General features: G+C 37.5%; 2 protein-coding genes and 1 pseudogene across 2 annotated transcripts; 1 reads left to right on the forward strand and 2 right to left on the reverse strand.

Annotated features, from left to right (window-relative positions):
• Positions 1-4,838: 4,838 nt before the first annotated feature.
• Positions 4,839-9,809, reverse strand: pigr (polymeric immunoglobulin receptor). Its single transcript, XM_043265013.1, is given in 10 exon segments — positions 4,839-5,267; positions 5,270-5,296; positions 5,662-5,711; positions 5,909-6,003; positions 6,084-6,162; positions 6,284-6,510; positions 6,583-6,664; positions 8,084-8,358; positions 8,360-8,426; positions 9,597-9,809. Coding segments are annotated over 10 exon segments (1,035 nt in total). The 5' UTR covers positions 9,637-9,809; the 3' UTR covers positions 4,839-5,174.
• Positions 9,810-9,933: 124 nt separating this feature from the next.
• Positions 9,934-11,951, reverse strand: LOC122322949 (dolichyl-diphosphooligosaccharide--protein glycosyltransferase subunit dad1). Its single transcript, XM_043216560.1, has 3 exons — positions 11,638-11,951; positions 11,034-11,184; positions 9,934-10,142 (listed from the first exon to the last, which is right to left on the reverse strand). Exons 1-2 carry the CDS (start codon positions 11,846-11,848, stop codon positions 11,054-11,056), a joined length of 342 nt encoding a protein of 113 aa, XP_043072495.1. The 5' UTR covers positions 11,849-11,951; the 3' UTR covers positions 9,934-10,142; positions 11,034-11,053.
• A 312-nt stretch (positions 11,952-12,263) lies between these two features.
• LOC122363050 lies at positions 12,264-16,855 on the forward strand (annotated as a pseudogene).
• Positions 16,856-17,221: the final 366 nt, after the last annotated feature.

Here is a 17,221-nt window from a genome sequence, read left to right on the forward strand (position 1 = left end):
CCCAGTAAGCGAGTGGGTCGCCTCCCTGCGCCTTCGTGTTGGGAGGAGGTCTCAACTTGTCATTTATGTCTATGGGTCAAATGGCAGTGCAGAGCACTGGGGTCTCTGAGAGGGGTGCTGGAAAGTGCTCCGACCAGGGACTCTATTGTTCTGCTGGGAGACTCTGTCCATAACAAACACCATGTTCAAGTATAAGGCACCAGTACACATGGCACCAAGACAACCTTAGGGTGGAGGTCGATGATCAACTTTGTGTTTGTTCCATTTATCTCTGGCCGCATGTCTTAGACACTCGGGTAAAGACGGGCAGAGCTGTCAACTGATCCCCACCTGGTGATTAGTTGGATCTGTTGGTGGGGGAGGAAGCCTGACAGACGGCCCTCAGACGGCGGAGAACTCAGTCAAACTGTCCGATGCTTCAGGAGGGGGAAGCAGTGCCCTGCCAACACTGCATACAGTGGGGGTGGGAATCTGCTGATTTTGACTGGGGACATTGTAGGGCGGTGGAAGGAATACTTTGAGGATCTCCTTAATCCCGCCAATGCGTCCTCCACTGAGGAAGCAGATGCCGGGGAGCCAGGGGAGAACCAGGCCATCACCCTGGCTGAAGTCACCGAGGTAGTTAAGAAGCTCCTTTGTGTACTGCCCTGAGTACCTCAGGTCTCTGGATGTTGTGGGACTGTCTTGGCTGACACGCCTTTGCAGCATCCCGTGGAGACGCGGGACAGTACCTCTCGACTGGCAGACCAGAGTGGTGGATCCTCTTTTTAAGAAGAGGGACCGGAGGGTTTGCTCCAACTATAGGGAGATCACACTCCTCAGCCTCCCTGGGAAAGTCTATGCTAGGGTACTGGAGAGAAGAATTGGTAATGCGGTCAATGTACCGGTCTGTCGTGGTGAAGAAGGAGCTAAGCTGAAAGGAAGCTCTCGATTTACTGGTCGATCTACGTTCCTACACTCACCTATGGTCATCACCGAAAGGCTGAGATCCCGGATACAAGCGGCCAAAATGAGTTTCCTCCATAGGGTGGCTGTGCGCTCCCTTAGAGATTGAAGCTCTAGGGTAAGAAGCTCAGTCACTCGGAAAGAGATTGGGGTAGACCCGCTGCTCCTCCACATTGAGAAGCTGAGGTGGCTTGGGCATCTGTTCCGATACATACACATATTATAAAAATAGAACAAGAAAAAAATATATGCATATGTGTAATAAAATATAGGCAAAAATAAATGCATTAAACTATGCATTACAATTATAGCAAATTAATAAATTATATAAATGAAAATTTTTCAAATAATAAATAAAACATACAATAAATAAAAATAAAATAAATACATTACATTATAAATTAATTAGGAAGAGAACTGGTTTCTCCCAAGGTTTTTTTCTTGGTGCTGTTGCCTCTGGCTTGCTTACTTGGGGACACTTAATTTCCAGCGATAGATTGCACAGATATATATATATATATATATATATATATATATATATATATATATTTTTTTTTTTTTTTTTTTTTTTTTTTTTTTTATTTATTTATTTTTTTTTTATTATAATTATTTTTTTGTAATGATTCTGAAAGGTTCCATAATAATTTCATTATTCTGTCACACGTGGACTCTTTTGTTGTTGATTTGTCCTGTGCCATGTGTGACCTACTTTCTGTTAATTGTCTAATTTGTCGTCAGCTGTGTCTTGTTAATTTAGTCAATTCCTGTGTGCATTTAAGTTCCAGTTTGCTTCTGTTTAATTGTTGGTTCTCGTCGTTTATATGTGCAGTTATTTTCTTTTTGTCCGTCCGTCTGCCTGCCTATTTGAAATTATATTATTTAATTTTTTTTTATTTCACAAGGGTTTTAGATCTAAAATTATCTCCTAAATCTGTGGGACAAAAAGTAGACATCAGATTATTGATAGACTAAAAAGGTTCATTGTAAGTATATCATATTACTAAAGCTAATTATCAAATTAACTAAGCCAACTAACTTAATGATTCTATGCAACATAGTTTGAAGATCTAGAACCCAAAGGACAGTTAAGGGTGATATTTTAACAACCAAACAGAAACCTGAAACTAATGACCACAAAATGACTTCTTAATGATGAATGAATAACTGAAAGAATACAATTTGAGAAAAAGAAAAAAATACAGTATCTTAAATAAACGGGAATTAAATCTATAGAGGAATTAGACTTTTTCAGTCTGATTCTGCAAAAGATTCAATTACAGATTTCATAGTGTTCATTTGAAGTCCTGCAGCAAATCAAAGCATATACTTTTTTTTAAGTCCGTAAACTATACATTCACAAGAAAAATGCCATATTTCTCCAGTTCGTTTGTGAAATAATCATGGTTAGAATCTGCCACACTATTCAAATGTCTATTTCTGCATCTTGTGTCTATTATTGCAGTATGATTTCAGATAATCACACCCTTAAACCGTCTTTAAAACAAACTGAACTGTGATTAGTTGCTTTACATGTCAAATATTTATCTAGAAACCTGGGGAAGACCTTCGGGGGAAATGTGAGAACAGCCTGTGATCTCTAATTCTGTGACGGACAGAAACGCTCCTCTGAGTGCCACCTGAATAGGTGAATAGGTAGAGAAAAAGATGAAAATGTGAGTGTTGAACATAGATTTAGGGCACATTGTGAAAAAAGATTGTTAAATATGTTGCACACGCTGTGTTTTCATGAATGTGAAAAATGAAACCATGTTAATACTAACATGTTCTTCTCAGAGCTGGTGTCTGTGCTCACTGTTGCTGGTAGGAATAGAAAATAAATGTCAAATTGAATTAAATGTTAAGATCGTTTGAATTACCTGGTTGTACAAAACTAAAGAATAACAAGTAAAGACAACATGCACCGCATGAAAAAACTGAAAAAATGCTCAAAGACAATAAAACCAACTCTTTCATGCAGATAAACGTATGAAAACATGGAATAAATCTTGTGAAAGAAAACATAAATCTTAATGTTTTTTATTTAATTATTAGAATAATATTAGAATTATTTTAAAAAGATAACACAAATCCTTCTGTGGTCACAACTGCTGTCAAATTAGAATTAAGAAAAGAATATAATTATAGTCTGGATTACCTGGTTTTGGTTCAGTCACAGCGAAAACAGAAACAGGATCTTCTAAAGCGGCATCAGAAACTGAAAAGATAGAGAACTATAGTCTTTTTCTCTCGACGGTCCAGCAACAAACACTGTGTGGATCTGATTAGTGAGTTTTACCAGTGACATGAAGTTCAACAGGAAGCTGCAGATCTCCTACAGAGCAGAAGTACCAGCCAGAATCAGTCAGTCTCAGTCCAGTCATCAGCACAGTGAAGGATCTTCTCCCATCATCATCACTGATCTGGACTGATGAACTCTGGGATGTGTCAGTCCTCCCCACTGTGTAACATCTCTCATCTTTATATCTGCACCACTGTTTAGTTTTATACTGATGTCCAAAACTGTAGAGACACTGAACACTGATATCTCCAGCTTCATGTCCAGATACACAACTGAACACATACACACACACGCAGTCATGAGCATTGAAGAACAGAATTAGATTTATTTTCAGTTGAATGTGTAAGTCGTCTCATACCTGATTGAACTGTAAGCTGAAGCTGCTCTGTAACATCCACATTAAATATCCATTCAATCTCCACGGCACACCAATAAGATCCAGTGTTTTCATACCGCAGGTTATTCATTGTAACAGTAAAGAAACTCTGATCTGTATTATCAATTACTGACACTTTTCCTTTGGTTTCATTAGCATATGCCAGAATAGAGCAGTAATTGTAGGCTCCTGTTGTATCAAAACACCAGTATTTCTTATGTTTTGCATATATCTTGTCATAATAACACGGAATAATGAATGATTCTCCAGTATGAACCGTTAACAGTCTGCTTGCTGGTCCTGTGCTGCATTCAGAACCTGGATTAAAAAAAATATATTTATTCTATGCTGTTAGAAATAATGCATGCATGTATGCTTTTTAGCTCAAATGATCAATGCACATTAACTTTTTTATATGCATAAGGTAACATGCTGTATTTAATGCTTTTCATTTCTTTCAAACCGCTTTCCTACCTTCGCTGGGTCCATCTTCTTGGGCTGTGCTGAGAATCCTTTAGCCAATTTGATGTAAAAAATGACCAGCCTTTTAAAAATTCCTTGTAAATGTTTCAATATGATCACTATCTTGTCTTGTGTGAACTCTGTATAGCTAAAACCGTAAACTCTGCACCTCATTGCAAGCATGGTAGACCCACTTCCACCGCAAAAGAGTGCTTTGTAAGTAATCTCCCTGATTTTAAAATACACTCAGACAGAGCATAGCATTTTATACAGCAAAACATGTCAACTAACAAAAATTAAAAACACTTGCCTGTTATGAGCCACAGGAAAAACACAATGAGCTTCCTTAAACTCACGGTCCTTTTGTCTAAATGTTGCAATGTTTGTTATCTTCCCGCATCTTAATCACGTACTTTTTGTTTGTGGTGATACTACAGAAACAGCTTTACTCTTATCTCATTATACAGCTTCTCTCTTTCTTATTCCATACGATCCTGGTCTTCCTGAATGATTGCAAATTCAGCAAAAATCATTGGTCTAGAATATTCTAATAAGAATTTACTTAATTTGCAATGCAGTCAACAGTCAAGTGTTTCCTTCTTGAAGTTTCTGGGTATTAACGCCATTTCCTTCTCTAGTTCCCAGTAGTAGAATGACGGTCGGCCTCATTTATTTATATGTAGTAGGTGACAACCACAAAGATTTGAAAAGGACTTGATACAGGATGTAAATAAAGCACCATTACTGTAAAGAGGGTGATAACCGATGATGCTTTTTATTATTTAAATGATGATAAAACACATGACAAGTGATTAAATAGTGTCTGTTATGGTAAGAAGTGAGATATGGACACATTCTCGGTGCTTCTGTATGTTTTTGTAAACATTCACACATCTTTCGCACATTTTCTGCACTGTTAGATATGAATAAAAACGTCCTAAACTCTGCACTCGTAAGGCTTCTGCTTACAGACAGAGGAATACATGACATAAAATATGCATTCAAATGAAAGCTGATCTTCTATTTAACTGTTACATGACAAATATTACCCCTGCCGCCTGTGGGACTCAAAGTGTCCATCAGTTTGCTTTTTTAATCTCCTTCGGCATCATGAATGTCCATGAGTTTGTTGTTTCCCATCACTGGGAAACAGCTGGAGTGTTCAGGAAAATCAACGAGGCGTTCTTACAGTCTCCTTCTCTCCAAGGACACATCTGCAAACGGGTAAAACAGTATCAAATACAAACATTTTATCACAGTTGGACACCAGAGATAATCGTGAGCTCTGTATCTGAATAAATCTTTGAGGAGCACTTCATGTGTAATCTCTTGTTAAAGCATCTCCTTGAAATATTAGTTTCAAAATCATGCTTATGGCACACTGATTTCTAATGTGACGAATGGGTTATATTTCTTTCACAAACGTCTGCTCATTTTGTAGCATTTTCTTTATGGGAAAATTGTACATCTTTCAAATGCTTTATTAAAATTACATTTTTACTCTTTCCACATTTTTATTTGAAGTAATGTAATATATTTTTTAATGCTGACTGTAAGGTAACCGAAAAAATGCACTGACTGTGAGATTATCGTTCACTTCATTCGTCCCTCTGTGTTTCTGCTTTTCCTCTGCAAAGTTAAGAAGCAAATTTATGCAGACAAAACAAAACTGAATGCACCATTTTTATTTTAAAGCTAAACGATGAACAAATACTTAATAGATATCTAAAAGACACAAAGATACTAGTTTGAGTAACTGCTGACTCATCCATTCATTCAATGAATTTGTAAGAAAGTAAAAAACTACAAAAAATGTAAAAACGTACTAAACAGGTGTCGTAATTTCCAAATTGCCAAAAACGCCATCATGACCAAAAGCACGATCCCGCACACTACAAGAGGAGACTCCCAAACAGGACGACTGAAACAGATGTTTGTTTATATATGACATTCATAAGAAATGAATATAGAGAAGTGTGCTGGTGTACATCAGAAGGTCACCTGTGAGGGTCATTCGAGCTCATTACAGATGGATTTCTGACTGTTGTCTTCAGAATCTGGATGGGAGACGCTGTGCTCACTGGCATAAGAACAGAAATCAAATGCATTACGAGCAGAGATTATTTATGCAAAAAAATCAAACTACATCAGCAGTAGTTTTCTCCTTATTTGCACCATTCAGGCTCCTCTGTGTGACGTACGTGTTGTGGTTTGTGCTGTGACTGACACATGAACAGCCACCTGCTGCTGACCGGCTCCGCACCAGTACCAGCCAGCGTCTCTCATCTCCAGCTGCTGTATCGTCACCGTGAACGTGCTGTCCCTGTCATCACGGATGAAGACTTTTCTGCTGTTGAATGTTCCTGCGGAGTCCGTCGCCACGCAGGAGTTCCAGTTCCCGCTGCGACACCACCGCTTCTCACTGGACCTGAAGAGAAGTCAATGATGTGATGGATTTGAATATTAAATCAGAAAAATGTGTCAGAGTTATTAATGTTACCTGAGGTTTTTACTGTAGAGACACTGCACAGTGACGCTGCTGCCTTCATCTGCACTCAGCATACTGCTCACCACTGACATGCCTGCAGCACAACCATCAGTCACACTCACTACAACACATTTTATTATGTGTTTTTCCCCCAGTATCAGTCTATACAGTACACTATTCTGACAAAGCAAAAACAGAAGTGTCACAAATTTATTAAAGATAAAAAAAAACTAAAATAATTATGTTGCATAAGTATTCATACCCTTAACTAAATATTATGCGGAAGCATCTTCAGTCTCAAGTATTTTTTGTTTGATGAGACAAGCTTTGCTCATCAGCAATTTGGTAATTTTCTGATATTCGTCACCTCACCTGTTCACTTTTCAAGCTCTGTCAGGTTGGATGGGGGCAGATGCATATGTTCAGGTTTCTCCGGAAATATTTGATTGGGTTCAATCCCAGGTTATGTCTGGGTCACTCAAGGACATTCACAGAGTTGTCTATAAGCCACTCTTGCTGTGTGTTTAGGGTCATTGTCCTGTTGGCAGGTGAACCTTCTGCCCAGTCTGAGTTTCTGAAAGCTCTGGGCTGGGTTTCCTTTAAGGCTATCTCTATATTTCACTGCACTGAGCGATCCTCTCAGTCCCTGCTGCTGATAAACAGCCCCACAGCATGAGGCTGACTCCAGCACACTTTACTTTTGGGATGGTACTCTGCAGGTGATGAGCAGAGCTGGGTTCATTCAAACATGATGCTTAGACTTGAGGTTCATCAGACCGGAGAATCTCGTGTCTCAGAGTCTCAGAGGTAACAATCTTGTGTCTCAGAGTCTCTTTTTTGCACATGTGTTTTCACGTGTCTTAACTGAGGACAGGATAGAGTCTCTCCGAACCACCATAAAGCCCAAATTGATCAATTGCTGCAGTGATGTTTGTCCTTCTGTAGATTTCTTCTATCTCCACACATGATCATGGAGCTCATCAGATGCAGTTTGGCAGGAGGCAAGATCTAGGAAGAGTCCTGGTTGTTTAAAACTTCTTCCATTAAAGTTAACAAAGACCAAAGCTTCTGTGACCCTTCAGTGAAGCAAAAGTCTTTTGCGAACTCTTCCACAGATGTGTGGCTTAACGCAAACCAGACAGTTCTATTTGACCTCAATGCATGTTTTTTCTAATGCTGTTAGACCTTTTATTAAGACGTGTGTGCCTTTCCAATCATACATATTCAACTGTATTTGCCACAGGTTTACGTCACCCTAAGCGTGTGAATACATGAGCTAAATGTCAACTGTCCCAGATAAGGGTACGAATACTTATGCGATGAAATTTGAATTTTGGAATTTGAAGCAGTTTCGCCACAGCACAAATATATTAATCTCTAATAGCATGTTTATATTATTGTCTCTTTTGTCAATTAATATATCATTTTTGTAACAGTGCAAGTTTAATTAGTGTATAGATTTATGCATTTTCAGGTTTATAACGTTTGTAATGAGCTATACTTTCCCTCTTACCCTGAATGACGCTGATATGAAGCGAGGCGGTGCTGTCAGTCACCCACATTCCCCCGAGCTCCACCCCGCACCAGTACCAGCCCGAGTCCTCCTCCGTCAGCTCACGCATGCTGACGGTGAACACGTGCTGGGTGGGGTCGTCCGCGATCGTCACCCTTCCCTTCCCGGTAGGGGCCGAGTCCGGGTCATCGGTGCGAGCGAGGCTCGTGCAGAACTCTCTCATCCGGCCCTGACACCAGTACTTCACGTGACTGATGTACTGTGGGTTATAGTGACGGGACAGTCACGGAGCCGCCTTCCAGCACAGACACATCTCCTACAGTGCTCACTGTGCAGAGACAACCTGAAAGATACTCAGCACTTCAATACAGACTACATTTCACGATTAACAATAGGACCTACATCCTTCTAGCAGACATGACAGTGCTAAGCAATCTTCCTGCAGATACAGGTCTTGCAGGGAATACATTTCCAGCATCCTGTCCATATGTTGGGCATAATAAAATGTTGCCTACACTTTATACGTCACATGAAGGATATAAGTAACTAGAATTATGAATTTAAATGCATAATATTTGAGTAACTGTATATGCGTAATATGCTGTAGCTAATATGAATGCAGTAAAACCATAAAATAATGAATATACTGTATGAATAGGAAAAAAGAAAACATCACCATATCGGAAATTCTGATACACCATATACATAAGCAGCAATAAAATGTAAGTCCATGATAATCAGTTCTGCAGCATTCTAATGTATAGTGAAATACAAATGTATCATAACTTGATGTTAGAATTGTTGTTATTGACCTAAAAAAAAAAAGTGATCAAATTTTATAAAAAAAAATCATAAAGCCAGACTGCTTCTGGTTTCATTTACACTCATAATAGCAATAAATAAATAATAAAATACTGAAAAACAGTAAGTAGTCCAATATTTTCAGTCACAATCAAAATAAATTGCCATTATAAGGTAAAACCCGTAGATGTTTTATTTGATGAAATTATTGAAAATGAAACAATCAGTCTGTATTTGTGCATGAACAGGCCTGCTTTTCACTGCCAGTTTATTTACTTTCAGTTTTTTATTTAACTAATGAAACCCAAAACATCCATCATCTGTAGTCCATCGGTCTCCAACGAGCAACAATCGAGCAGAAAAATCCTAATAACAAAATTATGTGTACATTCTGGTGACTCTTTTGAAAGTGAAAAAATATCATGTGTTTGGAAAAGTTGAGTTAATGGCAGGCTCTCAAAAGTACATTGAGGAATTGGGTCAGTGTTTTTCTCCCAATGAAAACTGCAGCTAGAAACGCTTTCATTCCGGGTTTTAACGGTTTCAAACGGTTCAATATATTGTTCGAAGAGAAGTAGTATTCACGCATTTAGAAATTTTGCTGTAAAATGCTTGTAAACTCTAAACTCCTATGAACACAGCTTGGACAAATTCCTAACTAAATGAAGCAGTTTTCTTTTTCAACATCTGTTTTTGCAAAATGAAAGCTCACCTGGCAGAAGGGAAACAATAAAAAGTAGTAGAAGAGTCATCGCTGAGGCTGTGACAATCCTATTCTTAAAGACAGTTGTTGTGAGAAGAAATATTTCTGCGTTCGCTCTCACTTCCTTCGGCCCTAAACTACGTCCAGATGTGGGAGCTCGTTTTAACCATTTGTGCTCCACGCTGCAACTGTGTTCAGTGCAGTATTGATATATAAACACCGGACAGAGTGGAATAAAAGAAAAGTTCTTCAAAATTTTATTTTTAAATATATCTCAGACAGATAGATTCAATGTGCTTAGCTAGATTCGTCGTGCAATAAAAAAAACAACACAGGACCACTGAACTGTTTTAAAGGCATTTATTTCTGTTTCACCAGCTTTCAGAGAGTTTTACAAAAGTAGAAAAAAAAAATTAAGGAACAAGACAAGAACTTATCATAAATGACAATTCTGTCAAAACGAATATTAACATTGAGAGCTCTGCAAACAGTTGTGTGTGTGTGTGTGTGTTTGTAGTTGTTCAGCACTTGAGCTGAAGCGTTTGGTCTTCATATCTGTGAAAAAAAAACAAGATCCATCAGAGCTGGCTGCAAAATACCAGATTAGCTCGAAAAAAATGCAAAATACCAGATTAGCTTGAGAAAAGAAAGTCATAGAAAATACATTTATAGTCCATTAAAAAAAATGTCTATCTTCCTAATGCTCCAGTAATTTGTCCCATTATGGATGTAGATGATTTAGCAAAATATTATGTACAGTGCATGACTGACATTGAATTTATTGATGGCCATAACAAGTAATAAAACACAGAAACACGTTACATTAGAAGCAATTAATGGTTAAATGAATCGCTATGAAAAAAGACTTGTTGATTGTGTGATCCTATTATAGCAGTGAGAACAATGGAAAGCAAATCTTCTGAAATACAGTTTTACACTCAAGTTGGACTCATATGACTTAAATAATAAATACCAAAAAAACTGAATACAGCATAAATCAGCTTTAATAAGACTTAAAGATTAGGACTCATTGTGTGACATTTCTAGCGCTGTCAAAAAAAGCAGCTTCCAGCACTTAAAACATAATTAAATCCAAACAGATGCAAACTAATCGGCCAATGATGATCATTTTAATAATTGGCATATACTTGCTTTGGCGATATATATTGAATCACAAATAAAAGGGTCTTTGCAGTGATTAAAAATGGCAAAAAAATTTAACTGATCAACTTCGTCTTGAAAACGTGAATGCAAAATGTGAAATAATTTAATAATTTTAGGCGATTGTGTGCAACTGAACATTTCATTGCACAAAAATGTATACGTGACACAAAGAAGGATTCATTATCTGTCAGCTACAGAGTTATTAGAGAATTTTTTTTAAAACTGAGCAAACAGTTTACAGTGTATTTAAAAAGACTGATGGGGTGTTACTGGTACACACACCTGCTGTAAGAGGCTCTCATTCAACCAACAAAATTGACAACCACTAGATGCAGGACCGTGTGAGCGAAGAGGAAATCAGCAAATGCTCTCTCAGGAGACACGGTCAGGAAATCTCTTTTATTCTGAGGGTTGATCTGGATGCGAAGACAAACTGAAGACAGAACATAAAAACACAAATGATCAACATACATGTTCATATCAACATACATTAGCTGAAGTTAAAGTGGCTGAAAATTACAGAGAATAATAGATGCTATTTATCATTTTTGATCACCATAACATATGCGCATACGTACTTTTTAAGTAGTTTTATGTCTGCTTATAACACTTAATTTTAAATAAAACTAAATAAAGCAAATAGGCATTTACTTTAGTTACAAATAAACTTAAAGTGTATGTACACATATACATTAAATGTTATACATTATCTTAAAGGTACGGTTTAAAAAACAGCAATAAAATTATGCCTTTTAACGTCCAAGAAGCCTTTACTCTTATTATAAAGGGAGTTTGGGAATGTATACATTTAACGAGTTTACGATACTAAATTTGAACCAAAATCACTTCTGATTCTCGCCACATATGATTAAATAAGCGTTAATACCGGCCAGTATGAAGGATCCCACACACGAAATGAACCCAGACAAGAAGCTGTTGAAGGGGAACGTTCCCACCAGCAGACAGTACAGGAACTGGAACACTCCGGTCAGCAGAATATACAGCAGATACGCGTCGATCGTCTTCAGCTTAGTCGGCGTGCTGCTCCTGTACTCCTCCACAAAACGCGATATAACGGAAAACACCGAATTCGACATGATATCTGCAGGAACTGCGCACAGAAAGCCACGAAATCAAGCAGCAGGGAAATGAATGACGTGTAAGAGAGAGACAGATGTGCGTCTTCTAAACGCTCCCCGACGCAACGGCAGGTGAATTTTAGTTCCGGTGCTTGTGAAACGTTCGATGCGAAAAAATTGATTCTAGTCACACATTCCTCACAGTATGCTTTTACAGAGGTTTACAGAGGCTTTTAATTGTTGAATTCTAAAATGCATCATTTATTCACGTTTTTCCATTCCAAAACCACATTACTCGATTATTCCTTATCACCTTAATAGCGCGCCGACGGCTTGAAACTTTGACATTTCGTTACAAATACGTTCACAAATTAAGATGAAAGTTGTCTCGTGACACTTCACCCACTTCTTTTATTTCTGTGACGCGGCTCCTTTAAAGGCGCTGACGTCAGCGTTACAAAACACAAACACGGGCCTTTTAAAAGTGACGGTCTGTCTGTTTATGTGACAGATCCGGTAGCGAATACAGCCGTCCGAAGAAGCGTTATGTCAGTCTGTTCTTGTGGAGTTTTCCCGTACCGTACTGATACTAATGTCTCCTACAAACGCCGATGCAATGCAAGACGAGACTGACACCGAGTGAGTATCTGAATATACCATCATATGATACTAGACCCTTGAGATGCGAGTCTCTCACGACGTTTCCTGTTTTTATGAAACAAGCTGCGCGTTTAACATATCGCATGTAACATTCAGAATCCATGCAGTGAGGGAAATAGGGTAATACATTAATACTGGGCCTGTCATGGTTTGTTCAGGATGGTCTCATAACGTTATGCAAAGTCATGCTGGGCTATTACATCATATATACTTATGGCTCGGTTTATGTACTAAATAACATTTACAATCATTTGCAACTTATTTTTTTGTGTGTGTGTGTGTGTGTGTGTGTGTGTCTCTGCCTCTGCGTGTGTGTGTGTGTGTGTGTGTGTGTGTGTGTTGTTATTCCTTATAAGAGTGTTAAATTTCACATTTAGGAGTAAAATGTTGATTTAAATGCCAGTGACAAATTCCATTCATGTGACAATATTATGTAAAATTAAATTGTATTAAAATAAAGTGACGCTACCGACATAATTAACATTTTTGTGTTTTTCTCACAAAATAAAAATGTAATTATTAAATAAAAACTATTTTATAATAAAGTCATGCCATTATTATTATTATTTATTGCTTGCAATAACATTTAAATGCTAAATAATGCTTCCAGATATATGGTGAACAGTTGCTAACATAAATAAAAATGAATTTTATGGTAAAGCGATTCTCATTGACTTGCGTTTTACGGCTTGTTATCGCTTCTTATTTTGCTATTTAAAACGAAAGTTTACATTTTAGTGCTGATGTCAACTTTCAGTCATATCGAGCATGAGGCGCCACGTTATTATTTATTTAAAACATTGCCTTTGTGTGCTTGCGTATGAATTATGCCCTCAAACCGTTATTAATACTGGTTTTATTGCCAGCAGGTGACAGGCTTGTTCTGTGTATAAAGGCAGGTGACGTAACGCTGCATGTACACAGACTGATGACATGTCATGGACAGCCTCATAGTCCTTCCTATACCTCTCATCCATTCACTGACTTTATATGTTTCTCTATGTTCAGGCAGACCTCTGGGAACTGGTCTTGGTGGCCCCTCTGGAGACCAACATCCATGTCACTATTGAAAAGTGCGAAGCTAAAATTCTCGCCTGTAAGTTACTGTCCTCTTTAAATTTTTAGAAATGTATTATAATATCCTATTATATAATTTGGTATTTTTAAATTTTAAGTTGCCCTTGTTACATATACTTACTATTATAATAACAATAAATTATGCATAATTATTTTTTTTTCATATTAGTATTTTTATGTCTTAATAATGTGCCCAGGTCTCCAGAATGACGTTTGGTCCAGGTTTGTGACGTTGCCAAATCAAAACCGAATATGGACCCTTAAAGTCACCGATAAATCAGCCCGCAAGCATAAAGCTGAAGGTAGTTGAGTTTCAGATCCCGTAAAAAGTATTTCGCACAGTTAGATGTTGTCCGAACGCGTCCCTGTGTCTCTACAGCCGCTCAGACGCCCCTAGTGATGATCCACGGCTTTGGAGGCGGCGTCGGCCTCTGGATCCGAAACCTGGACGCTTTGAGTCAGTCTCGACCCGTCTACGCCTTCGACCTGCTGGGCCGGTGCGCAGCTCGCCCTCGTTCCCGTCTGGCGCCCTCGTTGGCTGAGGAGCAGTTTGTGTCTTCCATAGAGCACTGGAGACAGTCACTGGGGCTGGAGCGCATGATCCTATTGGGCCACAGCCTGGGTGGTTACCTGGCAACATCTTACACGATCCAACATCCGGAAAGGTATCTAAAAAAAGTTAATAAATTCTAGTTTAATAATTGCAGTAGTAATAATAATATGCGCCATCTACTGAGTTATAGTTCATTTAAAATCCATGTGATGACACAAAAGACGTTTGGTAGAATGTTTACTGATTCTTTTTTTAATTGTTAATATTTAAATGTTTAATTGTAGGTCATGCATGATCAGATTTCGTTAAAAAATATGATGTTTTGGCAGTCTGATTAAATCATTTTGCAATAGTAAACCAAAATATAATACCAAAATACAAATGGAAGACATGCAAAATAAAAAAGTAATAAATAAAATGAATAAAACACAATAATAGTAATAAAATCAACAAATGCTTATGTTACTCTGTTGGTTAAAATGTCTGCTAAGTGCATATGAAAATAAATATAAATAAAACAACAGAAAATCATTTTTCATAAATAATTTTGTAGTTGTTTTTTTTTTTTATATGAAACAATAAATCGTATATTGTTCGAAATGAGGACGAATAATAATTTTTTGCTCGTCAGACTTCGCAAACCATGTTAAAATTGATAATATAATGAAGGAGATGACCTTGAGTTGTTTTCTTGTCCACTAGAGTCAGTCACCTCATCCTGGTGGATGCGTGGGGTTTCCCTGAACGACTTCAGCCTCAGTTACAGGGGTCAGGAGGTCAAGGGTCAGAGGTTAAAAGGGTCTCACCTCCTCGCTGGGTGAAAGCTGTGGTGTCAGTGTTCAGCTTCTTCAACCCGCTGGCCGTCATCAGAGCGGCCGGACCCTGGGGTGAGTATGAGCAGCCTGATGACAGCGACTGTTTTTTTTTGGTTGTTTGTTTGTTTGGTCTTTTTTTGAGCATTTTCATAACTTCTCTTGCTCCTCATATGAAGCACAGGACATGCAATCCTCTACAGATTTAATCAGTGAAGCTAAGCACTGTCAAATTCTATAATGACAGAGCTGCTTTTTTTAAAAAAAAGTGTGAGTGCAGTAATCATAAACATTTCAATTTCATAATTCTATTAATGAAATGTTCTTCGTGGCTTACACTTATTAACAATGAAAGTTTCTCTAGTTTGTGATAACAATGTTAATAATTTACATTAATAATAAATATAATTTTTATTAATAATAAATATAAAAAGTGTCTTTTCTAGGTTTTCTGTGTGTAGCATTTTCTACCTGATAAATTTTAGAGCATGACAAAATTTTATATAAATAAGGTTATATATAAATTAATTAAATACCATTTATTAAAAATGTAAATAAATATTAAAAACCTCTGCCACAAAAAGTACATTTAAAAGTAATAAAATATTCTATAATTAAAATGCATTATATACTTATATAAAATAAAATAAAAAAAAAAAAAAAAAAAAAAATATATATATATATATATATATATATATATATATATATATATATATATATATATATATATATATATATATATATATATATATATATATATATATAATACAAATACAACTACTATCTAATGTGGCTTTCCTTTTTAAAGCTTTTAAATGCTGTCTATGTAGGAAGCTTACCAGGTTTTGGGAGACGAGCAAGTGAAGATTGGCTTGATTCAAGGTGATGATCTTAATGTGTTGTTGAAACATCATTACATTGCGTTTTCATGCAGGTCCAGGGCTGGTGAACCGATTCATTCCGACTTCAAGAGGAAGTTTGAGGATCTGTTTGATGACGACACCATGACGCAGTATATTTATCACTGTAACGCTCAGAACCCGAGGTACTCTCTTTCCACACACGCGTTCTCCTATTGATGCAGAAGAAGCTGTGTGTATATATATATATATATATATATATATATATATATATATATATATATATATATATATATATAATTGTGTTTTCCTCTCAGTGGTGAGGTGGGCTTTAAAGCCATGTGTGAGTCTCTCGGCTGGGCCAAGAGGCCGATGGTTCAGCGTGTTCATCTGCTGCCCCCGTCGATGCCCGTCAGCATGCTGTACGGCTCTCTGTCCTGGGTGGACTCGTCCACCGAAACACGGTCGCTCAGATGCGAGGCAGAAGCCCCACCAGCATCACGGTGAGAAACGGCCGGCGTTGTGACACAAGACACTTGTAGAGGTTTAAAAATGACGCGATGACTTTTCTCTGTTACAGCTGATCGAAGATGCTTCCCATCAAATCTCACGCCGACCAGCCCGAAGAGTTCAACCGAGTGGTGGAGAGTATTTGTAATACTGTAGACTGAATAAGACGCACATCGGTTTGTAGGTGTGGGCATTTGTATTTTTTAATGTGGGATCAGATTGATAGAAACATTTAAAGGCAAAGCTGTTCTCAGACCTTGTCGCTTCTATTCTAATTTTACTATTTGTGGCCTTCAACGCGGAAAGGCTCTGTGATTGTTCTGCAGGGTTTAACGGAAGCTGGCTGTGTTTGTATATTCGAAGCTATATTTTCTCCAGATTTCTTTTCAATCACGCACTGAGGAGGCTTCGCCGTTAAACCCGTGTCACGAATGCATTGACAATGTTTGGAAAGTCATATTGACTAAAAGAAGAAATGTTTAATAATTCACGAGCGTTTTAAACGATTGTCTGTTGTTTTTTTTATAATGTGCATATCTCAATATATTGCTATACCTTTAAAAAAGAGGTGTCTGCGTTTGTTTCTCTTTATATAATACGGGTTTGTGATTTTTACATTTTCTTCTTAATCTTAATCTTTAAAAGTGAACACGCTTCAACTAATCACATGACTTTAACGTCACAACCGTGAAGGTTTCTCCTTCATTCAGGAAAACCCCTTTAATGAAATCTTTTGGTAATAAACACAAAAGAGGCTGTAAAAGCAGACTAGTGAGAGAGATCTCATTTCTCTTGTTATTGCAATTCAGTAACACTACGAGGCGCTAGATGCAGCCTTTACTTTTTTTAGAAACCGTATGCCATGCGGATATGAGATCTTAATCCAATTGTATTGCAGTCTAATCAAATGGTTCAATTA

Source organism: Puntigrus tetrazona, chromosome 2, assembly GCF_018831695.1.
Source record: "Puntigrus tetrazona isolate hp1 chromosome 2, ASM1883169v1, whole genome shotgun sequence".
Classification (NCBI taxonomy): Eukaryota; Metazoa; Chordata; class Actinopteri; order Cypriniformes; family Cyprinidae; genus Puntigrus; species Puntigrus tetrazona.